Source organism: Trichosurus vulpecula, chromosome 7 (assembly GCF_011100635.1).
Source record: "Trichosurus vulpecula isolate mTriVul1 chromosome 7, mTriVul1.pri, whole genome shotgun sequence".
NCBI classification, from domain to species: Eukaryota; Metazoa; Chordata; class Mammalia; order Diprotodontia; family Phalangeridae; genus Trichosurus; species Trichosurus vulpecula.
Genome location: NC_050579.1, coordinates 237,385,567 through 237,408,654, shown reverse-complemented (window position 1 = coordinate 237,408,654; position 23,088 = coordinate 237,385,567). Strand labels below are relative to the sequence as shown.

General features: G+C 39.6%; 1 protein-coding gene across 1 annotated transcript in view; it reads right to left on the bottom strand.

Annotated features, from left to right (window-relative positions):
- Positions 1–12,243, bottom strand: part of LOC118858281 (maestro heat-like repeat-containing protein family member 1) — a 111,408-nt gene extending 99,165 nt beyond the window's left edge. The window contains exons 1-4 of the mRNA XM_036768773.1: positions 12,184–12,243; positions 9,877–9,946; positions 9,339–9,458; positions 6,956–7,032 (exon numbers count right to left, since the gene is read on the bottom strand). Of these exons, the coding sequence (XP_036624668.1) occupies positions 6,956–7,032; positions 9,339–9,458; positions 9,877–9,946; positions 12,184–12,243 (327 nt within the window). The remainder of the gene's footprint in view (positions 1–6,955; positions 7,033–9,338; positions 9,459–9,876; positions 9,947–12,183) is intronic.
- Positions 12,244–23,088: the final 10,845 nt, after the last annotated feature.

Below are 23,088 nucleotides of genomic sequence, written 5' to 3'. Positions count from 1 at the left end.
ATACACACATTATACTATATGATGTATATATATACACTATATATGTGTGTGCGTGTATATGTGTGTGTGTGTGTGTGGTGTGTATATATATATATATATATTAATATATATATTAATACATGCCTGGTTATTGAGAGAGAACTACATCGAGAGTGGCATTCAGGGTGATGAGTAAGGTGGGCCTAGGTTATATACTGCATGAGGAACACGTCAGAAGTAAAGCAGGAGTGTGGAAACTCTGACCCAGGAATGAAGACAGTTAGGGGAGGATAGTGGTGTCAATTCCAGCCTCCAGTCCCAGTTTGATGAGCCTGCAGCAGAATACCAGGGCAGAAACTCTACCAAAGTTGTAGGTCAGTCAGTCTAAAACTAGCAGAGCTTTTCGTGCTGTGTGGCAAGTTCAGAAGCAGTCTACTGGCACTCCACCCTGCCGTCCACAGATGATGTTTCACACAATATACACAGAGAGAGAGAGTGAAAATGGGCCCCGGATGGGCCCCGAATTAATAGGAAGAAAGTGGCCTAAATAGCCTTTGGGAAATTGCAAGGCTCTTTTAGGATACTACACTCTTTCAGAAACAAGTTCCATCTTTTTAGAACAATTATTCTATTGGCGATGTCTGGCTGTGAGTCATAGTCTTTGAAAAATTAAAAACAAATTTCATTCAAAGGGCAATGGAGACTCACACATAGTTTGGGGTATGAGCATGCTACAATACATCACAAACAATGACACAAAAATGGGATAAAGGATGTCTAAGGCATGATTGATAAAAGAATATGGTCTGGTTACTTGACAAGAGTGAGGAACAACCAATGGACAGCTCGTGTTCTCTCCACTGGTATCTTTGCAGTATTTTAAGAGTGATGCCCTTGCCATGGTGGGTGAACCCTCTATGCTAAACTCAGGGGAAAATATGTTTAAGAATTGAGAAAAAATTCACATAAATGATCCATTTGAGCACATTAACTTTAATAAGATAGTAACAAAAACATCTTCATTGTTTCCACTTTCAGTGACCAAATGACCAATTAAGCCAATCTGCGCAAATTAATCACTGCCTCTCTGAACATTATCTGTGTAGTCAACTGAGAATTTAAGGGGACCAATTTCTCAGTTGGTTGCATGTCCCACTTCTCATACTGATGGCTCAGAGTAAAGTGTTCAATTTGCATACAAATGCCTGAGTGGTAGCTACTGTGATGTCATCCTAATGGCCACTCATTGCCTCATGGAAAATAAAAAATGGACTCCTCTTTGAAGCTTGAATTTAGGCAATTTGGTTGCCTTTCACATTTGTTTACTCCAGTAGGAAAGGGTCACATAAGATATTAGACATAGAGGTGAAAGAGATTTTACAGGCCATCTAGTACATCACCTTCGTTTTATAGATGAGGAAACTGACATGCACGAAGGTCAATTGACTTGTCCAAGGTCACATGTGTAGTGATTGTAACAAGGGCTGTTACGTGGGCAAAGTGCCACTGATGCAATTCGCCACATGGAAGAGGAAGGGGAGTCTGATTCCAGGAATGTTGTGATGATGCATAATGGAAGTGTCATGGAGAGATCAGAACATGAGTAGAATTCAGTCATTGGTTCCAGAATGCTAGCCACACAGAGAATGGCACCTTCTTTGATTGGCTACATAGCTGGAACTTGAGAATGTCTTCAAAAGACACCAGCCAGCTACAGTTCTGGCCATTCTCCTATTCTTTTTAGCTGCTCTCTCTCTTGAGACCTTTGCTGAGAAGATGGAAACCATCTGTCTGATTTGACTACTTTGCTAATGTGTCCAGTGAAAGAAAATGCTGCAAAGAGAGAAAGTTTGGGCCCTAAAAAGGGCCCGGGTCTTTGTCCACTTCAGCATTTGTTCTTTGGTTTTAGGTGAAGGGTCTGGGCACTGTGACCTTCTGAGTCTCAAAAAGGTCAGGTGAGCAAGCTGCCTGGAGTCCTGGGTTCTGGGAATCTGAGTCTAAGCTGAGTCTTATAGCCAGCCCAATACTGATACCCCAAGGAGCAAAGAGTGATCTTTAGGAATGACCTTTGGGACCTATCCCAGTAGTCACTGAAATGGAGAATCATTTTGTAGTGATGCCATATCTGAACATAAATTTGGTGGGACCAATGTTATGTAGAAACTGAGACAAGTCTGAACGTACTCTCTCCAGAGACTGAAGTGGTATAGGAAAGAGTTTATCCAGAAGGTGTACATGGGAGTGGGGGGGGGGTGTTTTTATTTTTGTTATTGCTATGTCTTCAAAGTAAATATTCTTTTATAAAAGTTAATTAGTTTTAAGTAGTTTAATTGAATTGGGACATTAGTCATTGGTAATTAATAGTGAGGGAAACAAAACCAGTGAGAGCTTGAGCCAATTATATTAGAGAAAAGACACTCTACCCCTAGAACCCTGAGAGGGAGATATAGCCAGCCTTGCTCTGGAAGTGTAAGGGCAGAGAATTGCTTGTTATATAAACACCAGAGGCAGGATTTAAGCACAAATCCTTTGTTTCTTCAAGTTTAGAGCCAGTGTTCTTTCCACTGTCCACATGCCCTAACTATTTGGGTCAAATGGAAGCAGAGAGAATGAGCCATGATGGAAGGATAGTAGAAAGAAGCACAACTGAATTCTTCTCAACATTTCCTCCACGAAGAGCTAGAAAAATGTACCATACATCAAGTACTAATTGGGAAATCCAAGAAAAAAATCCCAGTGAATCATTTTTTTTTCCAGCCCTGGTAGGCATAGGGAGACAGACAGAGGAGTCTGTAGACACTGGAGACAGGATCTAGCCAGGAATAACTGAGCAAAGCAATTTACCTATGATGACTGAAAGAAAGCTGAGAATGAGAACATGGCAAGAAAAGGTCCCAGACTCATACAGAAAGGGTCTGACATTGTATAGATTGCTGGAATAGATGTCAGCTGGCAGGTCTTTTGCTCATTAGCCAGTTCTAGGTCACAGATCCTTGGTGTATTGAGAAGAGAACCTACATCTAGGAGTGGCATTCAGGTTGATGAGTAATTGTGGGCCCTAGGTTATATACTGAATGAGGAACAAGTTCAGAAGAAAGCAGGAGCTGTGTAACTCTGACCCCAGGAATGAAGCACAGTTAGGGTGAGGAAGGGGTGTCAATTCCAGCCTCCAGTCCAGTTTGAAGCCTGCAGCAGAATACCCAGGGCAGGAAACTCATACCAAAAGCTTGTAGGTCAGTCAGTATAAACTAGCAGAGCTTTTCAGCTGACTGATAGTGGCCAAGTTCAGAAGCAGTCTACTGGAACTCCAACCATGCACAAGTCCACAAGAATGATGTTTCAACCCAAATTTAGATCAAGAACTTGCAGAGTTCAGACCAGGAGCACAGACATCAAACTTTTCCCCTGGATCAGAATACCATGGAAACACTGGCAGTTTTCAGTTCAATAACCTGAGCTGTTCCTGGATTCTTAGAATAACTCCACATTTAATAACCCAAGAAAGTAGTGGCAGAACCCAAGAGGATGCAAGCTCAGCCCAAGCACTCCCTCTTGAAGTGCACAGAGCCCAACCCTAATATGACATCCAAAGTTAGAAAGTAGGCTGGAAGAATGAGCAAACAAAAGAAGAATACCACCACATGGAACTATTATGATAATAGGAATGCTCAAGACATAAACCCAGAAGTAGAGAAAGACCTCAAAATCTCTATAAGCAAAGCCTCAGAAAGAACCCAGAATAAACAAACAAACAAACAAACAAACCCAAACAAATAAACCTGCCACTTAAGCACAAATTCAACTAGAATGTCTGGAAGAGATGAAACAAGAATTTTTAAAAAGAATCTAAAAATGCTTTTATATATGAAACAAGTGCTAGAAGGAAAAAAGAGAGCTTTGGGATAAATTGGAAAGGGAATTACAAAGGTAAAAAAAATCCAACTAAAGTAACAAATTCCCTGAAAATTGGAAGAGACCAAATAAAAGTTAATGACTCCATGAGACAACAAGAAATAATAAAACAAAGCCAAAAGCCTCAAAAATAGAATAAAATGTAAAATATCTTATAGAAAAAATAATTGATATGGAAAGAGATCAAGGAGTAATAATTTAAAAATCACTAGATTGCCTAAAAGCTATGCCCAAAAGGAAAAAAAAAAGAACCTAGACATTTATATTTGAAGAAGTCATGAAAGAAAATTGCCCATGTCTTTTAGAACCAGAGGGAAAAGTGAGATCGAAAAAATGCACTGGTAACCTCCTTAAAGAAATCCACAAATAAAAGCTTACATGAATATCACTCAAATTGAGAGCTTTCAGGTCAAAGGAAAAATAGTGAAAGTATCTAGAAAAATTTCAAGTACCATAGTCAAGATCACATAAGATTTAGCAGTTACCAATACAAAGAAGCAGAGAGCTTGGAATACTATATTCCAGAATGCAAGAGATATAGAGTAAGAATGATTTACCCAGAAAAACGGAGTGCAATGCTACATGGGAAAAAGAGACCTTTAGTGAAATAGGGGACTTCCAAGTGTTCTTGATAAAAAGAGCACAGTTTAGTAGAAACCTTGACATATAAACACAAGAACCAAGAGAAATATAAAAAGGTAAACATGAGTGAGCAATTATAAGGGACTAAACAAGGATCAACTGTTTATATTCTGATATTAGACAATGATACATGTGTCCCCTCAGAACTCTATTATAATCAGGGTTTGGAAAAGGAAGCTAATTAGACAGAACCCAGGGGTGATTTTCTTATGTTTTGATGATCTTAAAAGGTCAGTGAAATGGCTCTGTCCAGTCACATATTCTTGTAAAGATAACATTTTAAAGTTTTGACATCAGCTTGGGCCAGTATATGACAAGTTTTGTATTTTCTTTCTTAAATTCATACTGAGTTATGTAATCTTTCAAAAAGAAAATACATTATTTCTTCTTAAAACAAACAAAGATAACCTAATATACTGCATACCATCTAAAAAAAAAGGAGAGAGGAAATAGAGGGGAAAATCGATACACTAGGGTAAAAGGGAGAGGAAGGATGGAAAATCATCTCACATAAGTGAGTTGGTCAATAAGAAAACTATATAGACAAGAAGAAAGGTTTAGGGAGCAGGTGATACTTGAACCACATTCTCATCTGAACTGATCAAAGAGGAGAAGAACACACAGTTGGGTGGAGGAATAAATTTCACTTAGCAGGACAATAGGAGGGAAAGGGGAGAATGGATATGATAGAATAAGAGGAAAGGGAGATTAAGCAAGGGATTATTCTTAAGGAAAACAAACTCTAAGGAGAATGGATAGCAAAGAAGGGTTTAAAAGAAAAGAAAGAAGAACAATCTATGATTGGCTTTGGGTGAAAAATAAAAGCAAAGAGAAGAGGGTTAGGGGAATAGTGAGCACAGGGGCTTAGCACTCTCTCCCACCAACCTCTTCTCCTTTATAAAGGGGGTAGGAAACAAAGAAAAGGAAAAGTATAAGAGAATAGGATGGAGGAAAATATACAATTTTCAGTCATAACTATGAATGTGACTGGGATAAACTCACCTATAAAACATAAAAAGATAACAGAATAGATTAGAAATCAGAACCAACAATATGTAGTTTACAAGAAACACACTCAAAACATAACGTTACACATAAGAGTTGAAACAAAAGATTAGGGCAAAATCTATTATGTTTTAGCTGAGTTAGAGACGTAAGAATTCTGATCAATTTAATCAGAATTCCAGAGGTCTGACAATGAAGCATGCTACCCACATCCTGACAGAGAGATGATAGACTCAGAATGAGACATAGATTTTGGATTTTGGCCAATGTGAGAATTTATTTTGTTTGACTATGCATCTGTATTAAAGTAGTTAGAAAAGAATATTAGAAAAATAGAAAATGCTTGTCAATTGACAGAAAAGTAAAATAAAAGTTACATTAAAAAATGGAGGCCTAGATATGCCTTCCTTATGCTAAGGAAATGAGCCTTATTCGTAATTCTAATGCCTGTGAGATGTTTGGTGAAATTGAGACAGTGCCCTTAAATGACCAGCTTCTTCATTTTCAACCAGTCACATATCTTTCTTTTAATCAAAAACACATGGAAAGATACTAATTTGACTGACTTTAGTATTCTAATTTGTGATTTTCATCAATGAGATGAGATTAAATACATCAAGTAAACTACATTCTCCAATGATGTATATTACAACCTCATGCTTATGGGTCCCCATCTTCTCTTATAAATCCACCAGAGGGGGTCCATCCAACCTTCTGAGAGCCCACCTCTTCTTTTGACATTTTGTGGCTACCATTGGAGTACCCAGGTTGCACATCAATTGTCCACAACTCTTATTGTGTGATCAGCTCATGTTTTTCCAGTCATATATTTCTCTGATGATATCCTTTATATCACTTGGCTAACAGTACTTTAAAATCCAAAGGCTTCTGAGCTAGAAATGTTCCATTTTACTATACTCAATTATAATTACATTTGGAAATAATTTGTGTAGAAACCACCTTGTAAGCTAATGGCTCTTTGCCCAAAAAACATTTCTAGGCAAATGCTGGCACATGTCATGGGAATGCTTTGCTCTTACTTTAGTCTTTACTTTAGTCTTACTTTAGTCTATACCTATGAGAGTCCAGATCTTTGACCATACTACTCATTGGATTTAAACTCTCTTGATCCATTGGTCACGTAAGAACCAAAATTCTTTTTTTATCCAGTCCTTATAATGTTCACCCGGGAGAAGCGCTGACTGAGTCCAGGATATTAATGTAAACTCAGAATACATTGCACAAAGATGAAAGCTGTAATGAGCCTTAAGGAGAAGACTGATGAGATGACAACTGGCTGTGGTTAACTCAGAAGTCAACAGGACTAGTTTATATTTGTGTGTGGCCCATCCATTCTAATTCCTAGCCCCGAAGAGACTCAGGAGAAATGGCTTTCATTTTGGTTTAGTTCACATACCTTGTAACTGGGGTTGGGAAGCCATGGCCATAAAGCATGCTGCAAGTCTATCACCACACTGGGAATCATTGAAGGAACTGGAAAAAACAACAAAGATAAACACATCATTGGAATAGAATGTTACTGAGAAGGCAACCCAAATGTGGTCAACTGTGGTTGTAAGAAGCCTTGATGAAAGTATTCATAAAATATCTCTTCCTTAATTGGATAGTAGGAAGTAAAGCAACCCAATGCAAATAAAAACTGCTAGTACCCTGACAAAATTGTTAAATATGCTAAGATTTCTATCTCTTTCTTTCTCTTTGGATGACACCCTTCTCTATTCCTATCATCCTTACTTGTCTGCATTAGATAACTGATCACCCTAGCCCTTCTTTCTCTTCCCTGGAATCTCATTAATTCCTGCTCCATGCATCTTGCAACTCCTGCACCTTTGCATCTTGTACTCAGTTACTCACTACCCAAGGTGCAACTAATTAAATCTAAATAACAAATCTTGGCTAATGTTCTAATGGGACATATGACCTCTGTTGTCTGTGCCACCATGACCTTTGTTGTCTCTTGCCCATTAGTGACATGATGGGAATCCAACTAGGCTAGAAGGGAGGACAATGCCATGGGTAGGACAGAAGGCCAGAAATGATCAGGTTTTAATCTCTCAGGCAGGTGCTATATCCCAAATGTTAAAATGAAAGGACTTCAAAAAGCATAGATCTTGGGTTTACCAAATATTTTTACCTTTACCTGGACTTTGCCATTGCTATCCCTACTCTTCCTTTTCCAACCCTCCTCTTTTCAAAGGTTCTTTCCCTTATTTCTTCCCTCTCCTGCTGTTTCTCATTTGAGTAGTTCTTCCTGGCAAGGTATTAGAGTGCTGCATTTTAAGCAGCTCTCTGGAGGACCAGATGCATGTAAATGGAATAAATAAGCAGGAAGTGAAAGATTAGATTAAAGACCAGGGCACCAAGAATCTCCTGCTTTTATATAGATTCAGGTAAACTGTCAATATGAGAGAAGCACAAACAAATATTGTAAGAGCTTATGAGAGAAACAACATGGAAGAAGTCACTTGAGTTGAAGTCATGAAGACATGAGTTTGAGTCCTACATCAGATACAATTGGTTACTGACCCCAGGGAAGTTACTTCATCTCTCAGAGCTCTAGGCAACTCTCTGAAACTATAAATTGCAATGACCTTGTTCATCTACATTGAGAGTAAGCGTTTCCTCACCCAAGAGTTCTCTATGTCACTGAAATGGCAAGTCTAGTACTTATCCCTCTCCCAGTCTCCAGAGTCTGCCCTTGAAAAAATGCTTGTTTGACTGATTGTTTAATTCCTATCTATGTATACTTTGGGGCAGCTAGGTGGTGATGTGGAGAGAGTGCTAGCCTGGAATCAGGAAGACCTCAGATGGCTGGTACTGTCTTTCTTTCTGCTTGCATTTGCATTTGCAGTGCTTAGCACAGTGCCTAGCATAGAGCAAGTGCTTAATAAATGCCTATTGACTTGACCTTCCATTTTACAGATGGGGAAACCAAGGCCTAAGAGATGTCAAGTGTCTTGTCCAAGATCACAAAGGCAGTAAGTTGTGAAGCTGGGATTTGAACCCATGTTCTCTTCATCCTAATCTAGTGCATTTTCCAATGTACCATACTTTGATTCAATTAGATGTATATTTATTAAGCATTTATGTGTCTTGGTGTAACAGCAAGCACCCTGGCACACCTAGGATGGCGTGCTAGTGCAGGTTCTTTGATCTGCTTTTCTTAAAGGAAAGGCAACTTTAAGGGGGTTGACACTCTTACTTTAATTACATTCACTAGTTCAAAGGAAAGGTCAGCACCCTGAACATGTAAAAAATACAAGCAGAGAAATTAACACAAAGACAAACAGATAGGGTTCCAGCTGCCTGATCAAAGTAATACAACCACCTACATATACCACTGGATCAGGGGAGCACCACTACATCTAAGTAGTCAGGGGGCTCTGAACAAATGGCTATTCAGAGTCCTGTCCAGGGAATCAAAAGGTCCTTCTCATAAATAAACTCCCAAAGCAAAATACCAACCTCAGAATATATATACACTTCTCAGAGCCAGAAGGCATCACAACCCTCATGACTCAGTGCCTAATTAGCTTAGTACCAACAGGTGTGAAGGCCTTCCTACAAGCAAGCCTCCCCCAAAGCAAGCTCCTTCTTAGGTTAGTTCCTCTCCCAATGGGCTCTATGTGACTCAGGAAGTATCACAGCTATGGTCACATAGGCCTGTTAATGGAGGGGGAAGATCTTCTCATTCCATTAACATTACACTTGGTTACATAGTGTTCTGCCAAATCCAGTTGTTAGAAGGTCCACAACCGTCTCTCACTGTAGTCACTTACGGTCAGACTTCACCAGCTCTTCCAGGACCCCGATAAGCCAACAGAAGACAGCTTCATTTTCCTCATTCTCCTCGATTTTCAGAAATAAGAAGGCAAGTAACTTCTCCAGGTGCTCAGAACCTATAGGGAAAAGACATTGAGGTTCAGGATGGTGACTTCTCAGTCAGAGTTTAGTCAGGATAGACGTGGAATAGATCAGCGAGACTGAAAGGAGGAACGTTTTCAGTGCATGGAACATTGCTGTTGTTCAGTTGTTTCAGTTGTGTTTGATTCTTAATGGCCCCATTTGGGGCTTTCTTGGCAAAGGTACTGGAGTGGTTTGTCTTTTCCTTCTCCAGCTCATTTTACAGGTGAGGAATCTGAGGTAGGGTTTAGCCACTTGCCCAGGGTTACCCAGCTAGTAAATGTCTGAGGCTAGATTTGAACTCAAGTCTTCCTGATTCCAGGCTGGGAGCTCTATCCACTACACCACCTAGCTGCCCCATGCATAGCACATAGTAGATATTTAGCAAATGTTTATTGATTAATTGTTGCTCACCCAAATCTAAAAGTCTGACAAAGACCATCTTCACCTGTTCACTTGGAATTCCAGCAGAAGAAAGGCTTAGCTGTGGAAACAAAGCACTCCATTGAGTACAAAAGGCAAGACCAAAGAAAGGAAAGCATTGATGAATACACAGGAGAAATTGAGAAAACAATGAGTGGGAAGAGGTGACCAAGGTTTATTGGGACAAAACTACATTTTAGACTAGAGATAAAATGGTATGTCTAGGAAAACGCATTCTACTTGTTGGGAGGGTGGGCTATGAGTTATGCGAGATGGCTTAATATAGGAAATAGCTCTAAGATTTCAGAAGAGGGTTGAGAAAAACAAACGAGCTCCCTGGGGGATCATCATATCCAAAAACATGATAGAATTTTTTAATGTCAATGAAAATAGAGAAGTACTTAATAAGTGTTTGTTGAATAGATGATCTACAGAATCTAAGGCTGTCTGAACTGAGACCATAGAATTCAACACCCTAATTTTATAGAGAAGAAAACTGAGGTCCAGAGAGCTTATACATCTCTACCTCCATCCATCCATCCATCCATCCATCCATCCATCCATCCATCCATCCATCCATCCATCCATCTATCCATCCATCCATCCATCCATCCACCCATCCGTCTGTCCATCCATCCATCTGTCTATCCATCTGTCTATCTATCCATCCATCCATCCATCTATCTATCTACTACATTTGTGAGTTCATTGATATTGGAAGCCCCATAAAGGAATTTCTTCTGCCAAAGCAAATCAGTACCTGCTTTGCAACTTATAGTCTTAGAGAAAGGCCTGGGGGCACTGTGAGGGTAAATGACTTGCTTAGGGTCACATAGCCAGTATTTGTCAGAGTAGAGATTTGAACTCATGTCTTCCTGATGTCGAGACCAACTTTCTCTCTCTCTCTGACTCTCTCTGTCTCTCTCTGTCTCTCTGTCTCTGTCTGTCTCTGTCTCTGTCTCTGTCTCTGTCTCTGTCTCTCTCTCTCTCTCTCTCTCTCTCTCTCTGTGCCTCTCCTTTCTTTCTCATGGTCTCTCTGTCCCTCTCTGTCTCTCTTTCTGTGTCTCTATCTCATTCTGTGTCAATCTGCCTCTCTGTCTCTGTCTCTGTCTCTCTCTGCGACTCTCCTTTCTTTCTCTTGGTCCCTCTGTCCCTCTCTGTCTCTCTCTTTTTTCTCTCTGTCTCTCTTTCTGTGTCTCTATCTCATTCTGTGTCAATCTGCCTCTCTGTCTCTGTCTCTGTGTCTCTCTTTCCCTCTCAAATACATATATGTATAATATATACATGATACCTATACACATGTATGTATGTGCATATATGTACCATGCATATGTGCCATGAATATATAATATGTATTGTACATACATGTGTACATATATACACATTTGTGTATGTTTGTATATTTTGATCCTGATCTGTTATTTCTTTTTTGTAGGGAACTCCTGATGTACAAGTGTCTTCCATCAATGCGGGAGCATCAACTTCTCTGTACCTTATAGTCTTAGAGAATGGTGTAGAGCAGCATGTCTGTGGCCATTAAATCATGCATAAAGATCCTTGTAGGACTCATATTGACTTAGAAAATCACATATTAAAATTATCTATATTCTGTTATATTTTTATTTATTTGTTAAATATTAAATATGCATTTTAATCTGTTTCTGGAAGCACTTGGGAGTGATGCAGAGGCTTGGAGAGCATTTTTGATAACTCTGTCTATTTAACCTCCTAGGGGGTTTAGTAGCCTTCTATTTAACCCATATAGAAGGATCAATAACTCGCTTTGAATCACATAGCTGGCATGTGTCAGAAGCAGAATTTGATCTCAGGTCTTCCTCACTCTGAAGCCAGATCTATAGACTGTGTCACATATGTATGACTGTCTATATGGGTATTGTAAGAGAGTTACAGGAGACGCAGAATAAGGTATAAAATATTTTAAATTCTAAAATTGTATTCTTAAGGAACATGTGAATTGAATGAAAGAAAATGGACTTAAATTGCAGCTGAAAATACTCAAATGATACAGGAGAGACTTTTTAAGGAGAAGTTGTTAACTATCAGAAAGAAGCTAAGAGATGTTCAAGACTTGCTTTCACCGAAAATAAGACTAGAATAAATATTTAAAGCATGAGAATGGCTTACTTTCAATTTTGCCTAGAGCTACAGGACTGGAGTATAAGATCTTCTAGCAACTTTTTGCCTGGGAGCCAAGGCACTCCATTATAAATTCTATTATACATTTCCAGGAGAAAGGGGCCCCAGGTAGACTTCACCAAGAACCTAAGCTCTCCTTACCTGTGAATACAGCTCTTGGAACATGTAGGTTGGGTCTCGAAGGTCTGTTTTTAACTCCATGAAAGGAAATACTGTTTTTCACAAATCCAGGCCACTCTATCCAGGGTCAGAAGGACAGAGATCTAAAAATTATATCGGGTTGGAAGCAAGTAGTATGGCAGGAACAGATCATAAGCCCAATCAGTGGTTGAGCACTCCTTTCTTCCCATTATTATACTTTGCTCTAATTCTACTCTTCCACGTGTTGGGGGAGTCTCCATACATGGGAAACAAAGGGATCAATGCTGACTCGTCAAACAACTTGATTTTTCACCATGCCATGTGTAGCACACATAGTTTTCTCCCCCAACCCACTCCTCCCCCAACATACTTATGGCACTGTCATCCTCCCAGTTATCTAGGCTTGGAAACTAAAAGTCATCTTTTGGTTCTTCCTTCTCCCTCATTTCTGCCCTTCAATCACATGGCAAGTCTGGTGGTTTCCACTTCTATCATATTTCTCCACCATTCCCCTCTTCCACTTCCACTGTGATTACCTTCTTTCCCTTATTCTATTATAGTAGCCTCCCAATTGGTCTTCTAGTTCCTAATCTATGTTCTTTCCAAGTCAACTTTCATATAGTTGCCCAAGCTCTATTTATTTTCTTTTGTACTATGGTGGTCATGCCATCCTTCTACTAAAAAACCTTATATTGCTCCCTAGTGCCCACCAAATGAAGCTTGAACTGGGCCTTGGCAGTCAAGGCTCTAGATGAACTGATCTACTTCATCAGGCTCCAAAATTGGCTCATATTTTATGTTTTCTCTCAACTACTCTCTGTCCTCTGTTCTCATCTTGTCACGCTCAATCTCTGTGTCTTTTTTGCTCACACCAACTTCCATGCTTAAAATAGAATCCTTACCCACCTTTGGCTTTTTCTTCTTTCAGGATCCAATTCAGATGTCATTATCTTTAGTGAAACCTTCTATGGACCATCCCTCATCTCACTTTCATCCCTTGATAGTAATCTATGCCTTCTCAAATTCTTATAGTATTTTCCCTGGGTTCTACCCTTGTACTGATTTCACTGCCTTATTGTTGTTGTTAGTCCTTCGTTTTTGAAAAGGACTAATGATTTCAAAGGATGATGTCTTGACTCCTGTGTGAATTAAATTTAAGTGAGAAAGAGTTATACAAAGTCATCAGCCTCACTCTCTTTTCCTGAGTTATCAAAGTCCAGTGGCAAGACAAAAGTCAGGATGACTGGTGATGGCCTAGGATGAAGTCGGTGACCTTGGCATCTTTGATACCTGATCGAGCTCTAAGCACTCCACAACACCTGCTTAAGCCACCTTCATGGCCATTGGAACAAACTGTTCTCACCTATCCATTCTGCGGGAGGAAGTCTCCACATGCTAGGGATAGACATCTCCCCAAATCACTAACAGGTTTGAGGCCTGTTGGCTCCCCTCAACCTAGTTTAGCCCATCTGCTGAGATGGTTTTACCTGGGGTGTGGCCACTGGGCATGCTATAGCCTCTTGGAGCCACAGGGGAGAGCTGGGTAATGGGTGGACACAAAGGTGGATAAGCAGCCCTAGGCTTGGTAAGCCCTCACACCAGAGGTGCTACTCCTCCCTGAAAACCTCATATACCCTGTCTTATATTGTAGTGTAGAGGCAAAGAGAAGCACCCTGCACCTTCCATCTTAACGTGAGTGAGTTTGTTTTTCTATCTTTTCCCTTTGGGTTTAGGTTTTCCTTCTAACCTAGCTCTTGAGCAAGGCCCACTCACAGAGATGCTCAGTCGCAAGCTCCTAGGGTTACCACTGATTAGTAAGTTCCCATACTCCCTTCTCAAACACAACAGTTTTTCCTTCCCAAGGTACAGCTCAAATCACTTGTGATCCAAATTGTTACCTCTTTTTTTCCTTAATATTCTAGATATTCTGGATAATCAAGACAGAAGGGAAAGGTTACTTGGATAATGGAGCAATGCTAGTATTCAACTGACTTTTTCAAGCTGTGGCTTGTAATACAAATTATGATAGAAGGAATATCTACCAAAGTCTCCATAACATGGGCTGCGTTAATTCTTTTTCTTAATAGGTATTGAAATCATGTTTGGGGCTTACTTGGGCTCAGGGAACTAAAGGCTCAGGCTATTGATATGGCTCCCTGGCCATTTGAGTTTTAAAAAAAAAGGCCATGAGGAGTGCTGACTGAGCCCTAGACTCTTGCTCAGCACACTACTACGGACAACACAGAAATATAGGAGCTTCAAGCAATTGAGTTAAGGTTTTATTTTCATTGAATGTCCTTCCGATGCTACGACTAAGTAAATCTCCTTTTATTAGTAGGATTACAAGTGTCTTATTTTGTTACAACCTCAAACCGGAGGTACCAACCAGACTGCCACACCAATAAAGCTTTTTTTTATTGACTGGTATCCAAACTTTGAGGAGTCTTGAAAAACGAATAAGCAAACCCTAAAGCAGTTGCTATTTGTTCCCTTCATATAATCAGAGAATTTGATTGTGATCTGTATAGGCTGTGATATATATAGGTTATGGATCCTTGAAATATCAAAATATTAATGTTGAATGAATAAAAAAAGGCATTTATTAAGCACTAACTATATACTAAGTACTATGATAAGTACATTTCTGGGAGACTAATGAAGCTCTTTAACCTAGCTAAGTACAAACCCAATTCCTTTTTTCCCTCTTTTATGGTTCCACCTAGATCACTCACAGGGGTGGGTAACCTGAGGCCTTGAGGCCACATGTGGCCTTCTAGGTCCTCAAGTGCAGCCTTTGACCAAATCTAAACTTCTGCAGAACAAATCCCCTTAATAAAAGAATTTGTTCTGTAAAACTTGGGTCGAAAGGCCTCACCCAAGGCTCTAGAAGGCCACAAGTGGCCTCAGAGCTGCAGGTTTCCCAACCCTGACTTGGGGGTATTTTCCTTATTTATTCCCAGACAAATAAAAGAGGAATTTAAAGTAACATTTTCAGGACACATATTCTCCATAAGTTAATCACCATAAGAAATGCTATATTGAATGATACAAGCCCTTTAAAAGGTCTTTTTTCAACCTGACCTAATCCTTCCATGTAAAATCTTTCCGCTCCTTTAATTCCTCTTATGCAGGAATTCCCTGATCCCATCACTGTTCCTATCAAAACCTTTCAGCCTCTATATCCTAGGGTTATTGGGGAGATATGATGAAATGATACTTACAAACCTTAAAGTGCCATATAAATGCATGTTCTTACTTCTTGTTGTTCACTGTCTCTCCGTCGCCTATGTAAAATAAAGCCTGAGTCTTTTTCTCTGGCACCAATCTTTCTATGAAACCCAGGTCAAATATGACTTCCCCCATGAAGCTTTTCCTGCTTTCCACAACAGGAAGTGATCTCCATTTGAACTCTCATATTTGTTGTTGTTAAGTCGTTTTTCAGTAGTGTCCAACACTTCATGACCCCATTTGGAGTCTTCTTGGCAAAGATACTGGAGTGGTTTGCCATTTCCTTCTCCAGCTCATTTTGCAGATGAGAAAACCGAGGCAAGTGGAGTGAAATGACTTGCCCAGGGTTATACAGGTATTAAGTGTCTAAAGCAGGATTTGAACTCAGGAAGATGAGTATTCCTGACTTCAGGTACTGCACTCTATCAACTACACCACCTAGCTGCTCAATGAACTCCCACAAACCCTTTCCCTACCTCTCTTAGATGTTTTTCAATGTCTAGTCTGTATGAGATATGTGTATAAATCTCTATGTATTTTACTAAATTTTAAGTTCTTGAGAGGAAGGAAGGTGGGAGGAGACCCAGGTCTAATAACTATTGGCTTAGCACAGATCATTACACTGGTTTTTTTTTAATCTTGACCTGTGATTTCATTGGGTAGAGCCTATACCAACACACTGTAGGGAACTCCCAGTGAGGAAATCGTCCTCACTTGATGCAGATTGACAAGTCACCTGTAACTAACAGTCTTCTGGGGGCAAGAAGAGGTTAAATGACTTGCTCATGGTCCCACAGCAAATATGTATCATTAAATATCAGTCTTCCTGAATCCAAAAACATCCCTTTATTCCTGCTGCTTCTTTTAATCTTCATAATCTTCATAAATGCTTATGGGCAGGCGAGTGAATAGGGGTAAACTAAGTCCTCAAAACAATTCCTCTTTAGAGCCAGACAAGATTCGTTAGGTATAGAGATAGCAGAATAAGAAAGATCTGAATCTCAGCAGGGAAAAAAAAATGTAGTTTTTGGTTTGATGGAATTTAGATTTGAAATGGGGATCCCAAAGGTGATGAGATGTTCTGATTTAGTTGAGATAAAGAGGGGAAGAAAGCTGATGGAATGGCAGAGGGAGATAAGACAGAGAAGGCAGAGGATTTTCACTTCGTGGTTGGCCCAGTAGAGTTTTATCTGAATAGAAATGAGATGATGGAATGTGGGGGACAACTGGTGGGAATATTCTGGCACAGAATGAGAAAAGGGGGCAAGACTGAAGTTTATAAGTGTCAGTCAATCGATCAATCAGAGAAAAGGAGAACTTTAAAGTGCCCGCTCTGTATGCCAATGGTTATGCCAGGCTTTACAGATATATGTATAAACAGTCCCTGCCTTTGAGGTGGAGGATTCATAAACATTCTGTTGATGAAAACCTATGGCAGAAGCTTTCTGGGCCAGAAATTTTATCCTGGGTTGTTAGGAAAGGCATCTCAGGGTGAGAGGAACAGACTCAGAACCAGGAACCAGCCAGCAAGCATAGGAAATAAAAACTCAATTGTATGTCAAACTTTAAGGTTTAAAAACTAATTCTCTCACCTTTTTTCTGAGATAGGTGGTGTTCCTACAATTGGGAAGAAGCTTAAGAGAACATATGTCCCAGCTGCCTACTTTCTGGCTGCTTATTAGCCCCATTATACAGATGAGGCAAATGAGGCCCGGGGAGATTAGGTAACTTAACCAAGTCCACAAAATAGTGGTGGAATGGAGGATAAAGATGGCTGGGAAGCAAGGGCAGGAAGGACAGGCATCATATTCAGGATCATGGAATCTTGGAAGTGGAAGGGACCTCAGAGGTCATTTATTCCAACTTATACCTAAGTAAGAATTCCCACAAGAGCATCTCCATCAAATGTCATCAAGCCTCTGCTTGAAGACCTCCAGTGATGGGGAACTCATTACCTCCTGAAGAAGGCCATACCATTTTGGATGGCTGATTATTAGGAAGTTTTCATAGACAGGCAACTCAAATTTATCTCTCTACAATTTCAGTCCTTTGCTTCTTTCTTTCCTTTGTAGTCAAGCGGAACAAGATGAGCTCTTGTCCACCCTTGTTTTTTCTCCTTCTTTCTTTTTTTCACATTTCTCTCCGTTTTCTTTTCTACATTGATTCTTTCTTGCATTGAATCCCTCCATTTATTACAGGACAGCTTCCTTGATTATCACCTATGCCCTCTCTCTGGTCTGTTCCAAACCCTTCTGTGTGAATCATGTTCCTCTTTTATCACTTTTGCCATATTTACCTCCTTTTTTTGGGGAAAAAATCTTTTGTTCCCAACTGACTTGGAAATCAATTGCAAACTTCTTGCTTACTCTCCCAGACTTCTCTGTCTTGTATCTGAGGAATTCAGGCAACTGGAAAAAAAGCAGAAGGAACTACAAGAAGGAACCACGAATGGCTTTGTTGACTCATCATATATAGCCTTGAGTGGCAGAGCTAGAAAAAGGATGGGACAGTCAGTCCTCTTCCCCAGGGTGGGAAATTTAGAGAGCGCTGATTGCACATTCCTGGGGGCACATCTTCTCCTCAATACCCCTTGTGGAAGCAGTGAGGATACTTGTTAGATTTGATCCCTAGTTCTCTTCCTCTCCTGCCTACTTTGCTCCTGGCGGTAGGAGAATGCTTTATCTCCTTGGGTGACCACACTTTTAGTCAGGTTTCTTCCTAGGATGAACTTCAAATGAGACCTCCTTTCCATCCTCCCAACTTGCCCAGGGTGAAAATATGAGAGTTATGCTGCTATTCAGTGGATAGAAACATGAGAAAAGGGCAGACTCCTGCAACAAACTCCTGTTACTATGGTTTGGCCACTGTCTATTAGAACGGAAACTTCTTGAGGGTAAACCTATCTTTTAAATTTATATCCCTAGGGCTTAGGCATATAGTGTTTACCAAATGCTGTCTGGATTAAAGGTTGTTTTAGAAAATGTCTTGGGCTACATTGGTTTTATTTGTACATTTTTTTTAAATTTAATGTAATTGAAATTATCCATTTGACACCTCACAGTGCTCTCTATCTCTTGTTTATTCACAAATTGTTCACCTATCTGTAAGTCTGATAGGTAATATGTTCCATGTTCTTCAAATTTTCCTGTAATATTTCCCTTTATATGTAGGGTATGTTTCCATGTTGATATTGGTCCATTTCCAATTTCTGCCAGACTGCATTCCAGCTTTCCCAACAAATTTTACCAAATAATGAATTCTTACGCTAAAAATTTAAGTCTTTACACTTGTCAAACACAAGGTTACTGTAGTCATTTGCTGCTGTAAATCATAGGTCTACTCTGTTCCACTGATCTACTTTTGTATTTCTTAGCCAAAAATAGTTTTGATGATTACTGTGTTATAATATGGTTTAAGTTCTGGTACTGCTAACCCTGCTTCCTTTACAATTTTTTTTATTAATTCCTTTGATATTCTTGACCTTTTGTTCTTCCAAATGAATTGTGTTGTTATTTTTTAATTAATTAATTTTTTTGATAATTTAATTGGGATGGCATTGAATACATAAATTTAGGTAAAATTGTCATTTTTATTGTGTTGGCCCTGCCTACCCATGTGCAATTAATATTTCTCCAGTTATTTAAATGTGATTTTATTTGTTTAAATTTTTTTATAATGTTGTTCATATAGTTCCTGGCTTTGTTTTGGCAGGTGTATTCCCAGGTATTTTATACCGTCTAGAGTTATTTTAAACATTTTCTTATTTCCCTCACTATTAGTGCCCTTTCCCAGAATTATTTTTGTATGCTTTCAAATCTACAGGTCACTCCTGATAGAATACAAGCTCCTTGAGGGCAGGGACTATTCATTTACTATTCATTTTTATCCTTGTGTCTCCAGCAGCCTAGTTCAGTGCCTTGCACATAGCATATAGTAACTAACAAATCCTTATTGATTGATTGATCAGTTCTGCCAGTGTGATCTTGGGCAAGTTAGTTAACCTCTCAGTGTTACAGCTAATTCTTGAAGGACCATAATATGTATAACAGATGTGGATTTCCATTGATAGAGGGAGTTTTCTCACTAGATGTTCCCTACACTGGTGAAATCACACATCTGGAAAATCTATCTGTCTATCTAATCTATTAATTATCTGTTTATGTATGTATCCATCTATCATCTATCTATATATCCATTTACCTATATCTATTATCTATCTACTATATATCATTTATCTATCATCCATGCATCTATGTATCTATCATTCATATATCCTTCTACCTATTATCTACTGTATCTAGTTATCTATTAGACATCCATCATCTATTTATCTATCTATCCATCCATCTATATCTATCATCTATGTATCTATATCTATGTATCCCTCTACCTATATCTATTATCTATTTACTACCCATCATCTGTGTATCCATCTCTAATCTATTTATGTATGTCATCTATGTAACCATCTACCTATGTCTGTTATCTGCTATCTATCTATCTATCTTCTAGTTATCCATCCATCCATCCATCATCTATTTATACATCTGTCTATCTATCTATTGTCTGTCTGTCTGTCTGTCTTTATCATTTTACCATATGCCCTTACTTCTTGTCTTATGTATTTGTTACCAGCCCCTTCCAAGGAGCATGGGAGAAGGGGTGTGACACAAGAAAAGGATATAAAGGGGGCAGCTAGGTGGCACAGTGAATAGAGCACAGGCCCTGGAATCAGGAGAAGATCAAATCTGGCCTCAGTGATCACTTGACACTCACTAGCTTAACTAGCTTACTAGATTAACTTGACACTGACTAGCTGTGTGACCTTAGTAAAGTCACTTAACCCCAATTGCCCTGCCTTCCCCCCCCAAAAAAAAGAAAAGAAAAAAAAACTTAGTTTAAAAAGGAAGGGAATCTTAGAAGTGGAAAACTGATATGAAGCTAAGACTAAGACACCGCTCTGTCACTCTGTCTTTCTAGGCTTCTAAAAGAACTGCAGTAGTGAAGAAGTTCAGGAGAGAAAATAGAATTTCTCCAAAGGTCTTGGAAAGAGAAGTAATAACTATGTTTGGGTATACTTTAAGCGTAAGTATACTTTGGGAATACTTAAGCCCTTCAAAGCCGATAGCTCCCATATAAAATGTTCACAAAGTGCTTTATGTTTATTAACTTTTTCAACACTTACAAAAACCCTGAAAATATGTTCTACAATCATTCTTATTACTACCACTTTATAGATGAGAAAACCGACACATAGAGAAGTTAAGTGATGTGTACAGCTAGTGTCAGGGACAACACGTGAACCAAGGTCTTCCCTACTCTGAGAACAATGCTTTATCCACTATATGACACTCCCTCTCAATTTTACCTACTCGAATTGTAGTACACTGTCCAGGAGGAACTAATCCATATATAGATGTCATGTCTTGCACATTCAACACTACTCTAGTGAGAGGAGTGATAGGAGTTATCATTAAACTTTAAGAGAATAGAAAAGGCTACAGAAACCCCATAGTCAGTCTGCCAGGGTGTTGGTGGAATGCTTGGGTCAATCTCTCAAAGCTCACCTATGATGATTCAAGTGAAAGCTTCAAGGAGTAGGTCAAGAGCAGGAAATGTGTTCCAGACCCTGAATGAAATCAGGACATCAAAGATGGTACAAGACAGGGGGAGTAGAGATGAAAAGTGGTTCTATCAGTTTCTATCCAAGGTTCCACTCTTGCCATTGTGACCTCTTTGAGGCACCATGTCATAGAATACATAGGCTATTAGAACTTGAAGGAACTCGATTTGTTATACAATTCAATTTCTTCTTTTGACAGATGAATTATTTGGTACCCATAAACCAATATTATTTGCAGACCATTGGCTAGACTGGTTATACCAAAGGGCTCCACCTGTGTGACCAACACATGCACAGAGGAGGCACTCAGAAAATACACTTCATGGTTGATGGACCCAGCCTTGTGTCATAACTATAAGACTACTCAATGATATTTCAGTTTTTCTATCCTTAGAGTTGGCAGAATGGCTTTGAGCAGTGCTTGTTAATGAATTCTTTGATCTCACAGTAGAGGCTGGGAAATGAAAACATGCGGGCTGTGACTTGAGTCCAAGGGGTTTGTGATCAGCCAATCAAAGGGCAGAAATATGGTCACTATATACCTCTGTGGTAAACAATAATGAGGATTTTCTCCAACATAATCACACTTACCATTCGCCCATTACAGGAGAGAAAAAGGTAAGAGCTTGCAAAGCAGCAAGAGCTGTAATGGATGGAAGAGATTATAGGCAGGAAAACCAGTTAGGAAATTAATAGTCTAGGACTGAGGTACCAGTAAAACATACAGGCAGAGATGTCCAGTAGGTCATTGGAACTACAAGACTTCTAGACTTCGGTTACTTTCTCTAATAGTGATCTGCAGCTTAGGAAAAGAAGGGGAGAAAATGGATGATTGGGTTGGGAATTCATAGGGTTTCATTGAAGTGGGTGATGAAGGATTTCAGGAATGTAAATATCATCCTAAAAGAGGAGGGTCTGTATTGGACCAGGTGAATTGAAAGGGATCAGATGACTGAAATGTGTTGATTTCTTTCCCCCTTTCATTTAGCCTTTGACATTCACTATATATGTCATCAGGATTAGCAGCGATTATAGAAGGTTCAGCAACTTGCTTTGTATGGTAGTGAGATCCTCATTACTAGAGGTCTTTAAGTAGGGACTAATACCTCCCTTATTCTGGATTTTCAAAGCTAAGACCACTTTGGCATTCTAGCTGTCTTTTTTCAGTCATGTCTGATACCTCATGACCTCATTTGGGGTTTTCCTGGCAAAGATACTGGAGTGGTTTGCCGTTTCCTTCTCCAGTTCACTGTACAGTTGAGGAAACTAAGGCAAATGGGCTTAAGTGACTTGCTCAGGGCCACACAGCTAGCGTCCAAGGTTAGATTTGAACTCAGGTCTTCCTGACTCCAGGCCTGGTGTTCTATACACTGTACCACCTAGCTGCCTGTGGTATGACTTAGTGGCCATGGTGCTGTTTGAATTTGAAACCACTGGAATATAGAGGATGGAGTGTCAGAAGAGATCAAAGCTTGAAACCCAGCTCTGACACTTCCTGGTGTGATGCTGTTTAAGTCCCAAGCTTCAAAACAAGAAGCTTGAAAAGTGGATATGAAAAGTCTTTGTATAAGAACAGTTAAAATTGTGCTGAGTACATAAAGAATGACAAAGCCACATGTCCACTCTCATATTTGAGGCATCTGTAGTTTAGAGGAAAAGAACCCCGGATTTGTAGACAAGAAACTTGGGTTCGAATTCTGGCCCTACCACTTATTGACCTTGCCAAGCTTCAGTTCCCTCATCTGTAGATTGAGGAATAATGTCACTTCTAGTTAGACTGGGCCCCTTCCCTTTGAGGGAGGAGGTGTGACACGTAGGCAGAAACAGATAAGACTGTTGCTGAGGACATTACGTGTTTTGTCCTTTACACAGAATGAATGCAGCCAATCCTTGTGCTTTACCTTATTTAGACTGTTCATGGTTGATGTATTCAAAAGTGACTGGAATCTGCTTGCCTTGGAACTGTGCATTTATCAGAGACTCCAGCTCCCTCTAACCTCCTGCATGTGAAACATTGCTCCCTTTAACTGATGTGGGCAATGGTAGAATGAGTC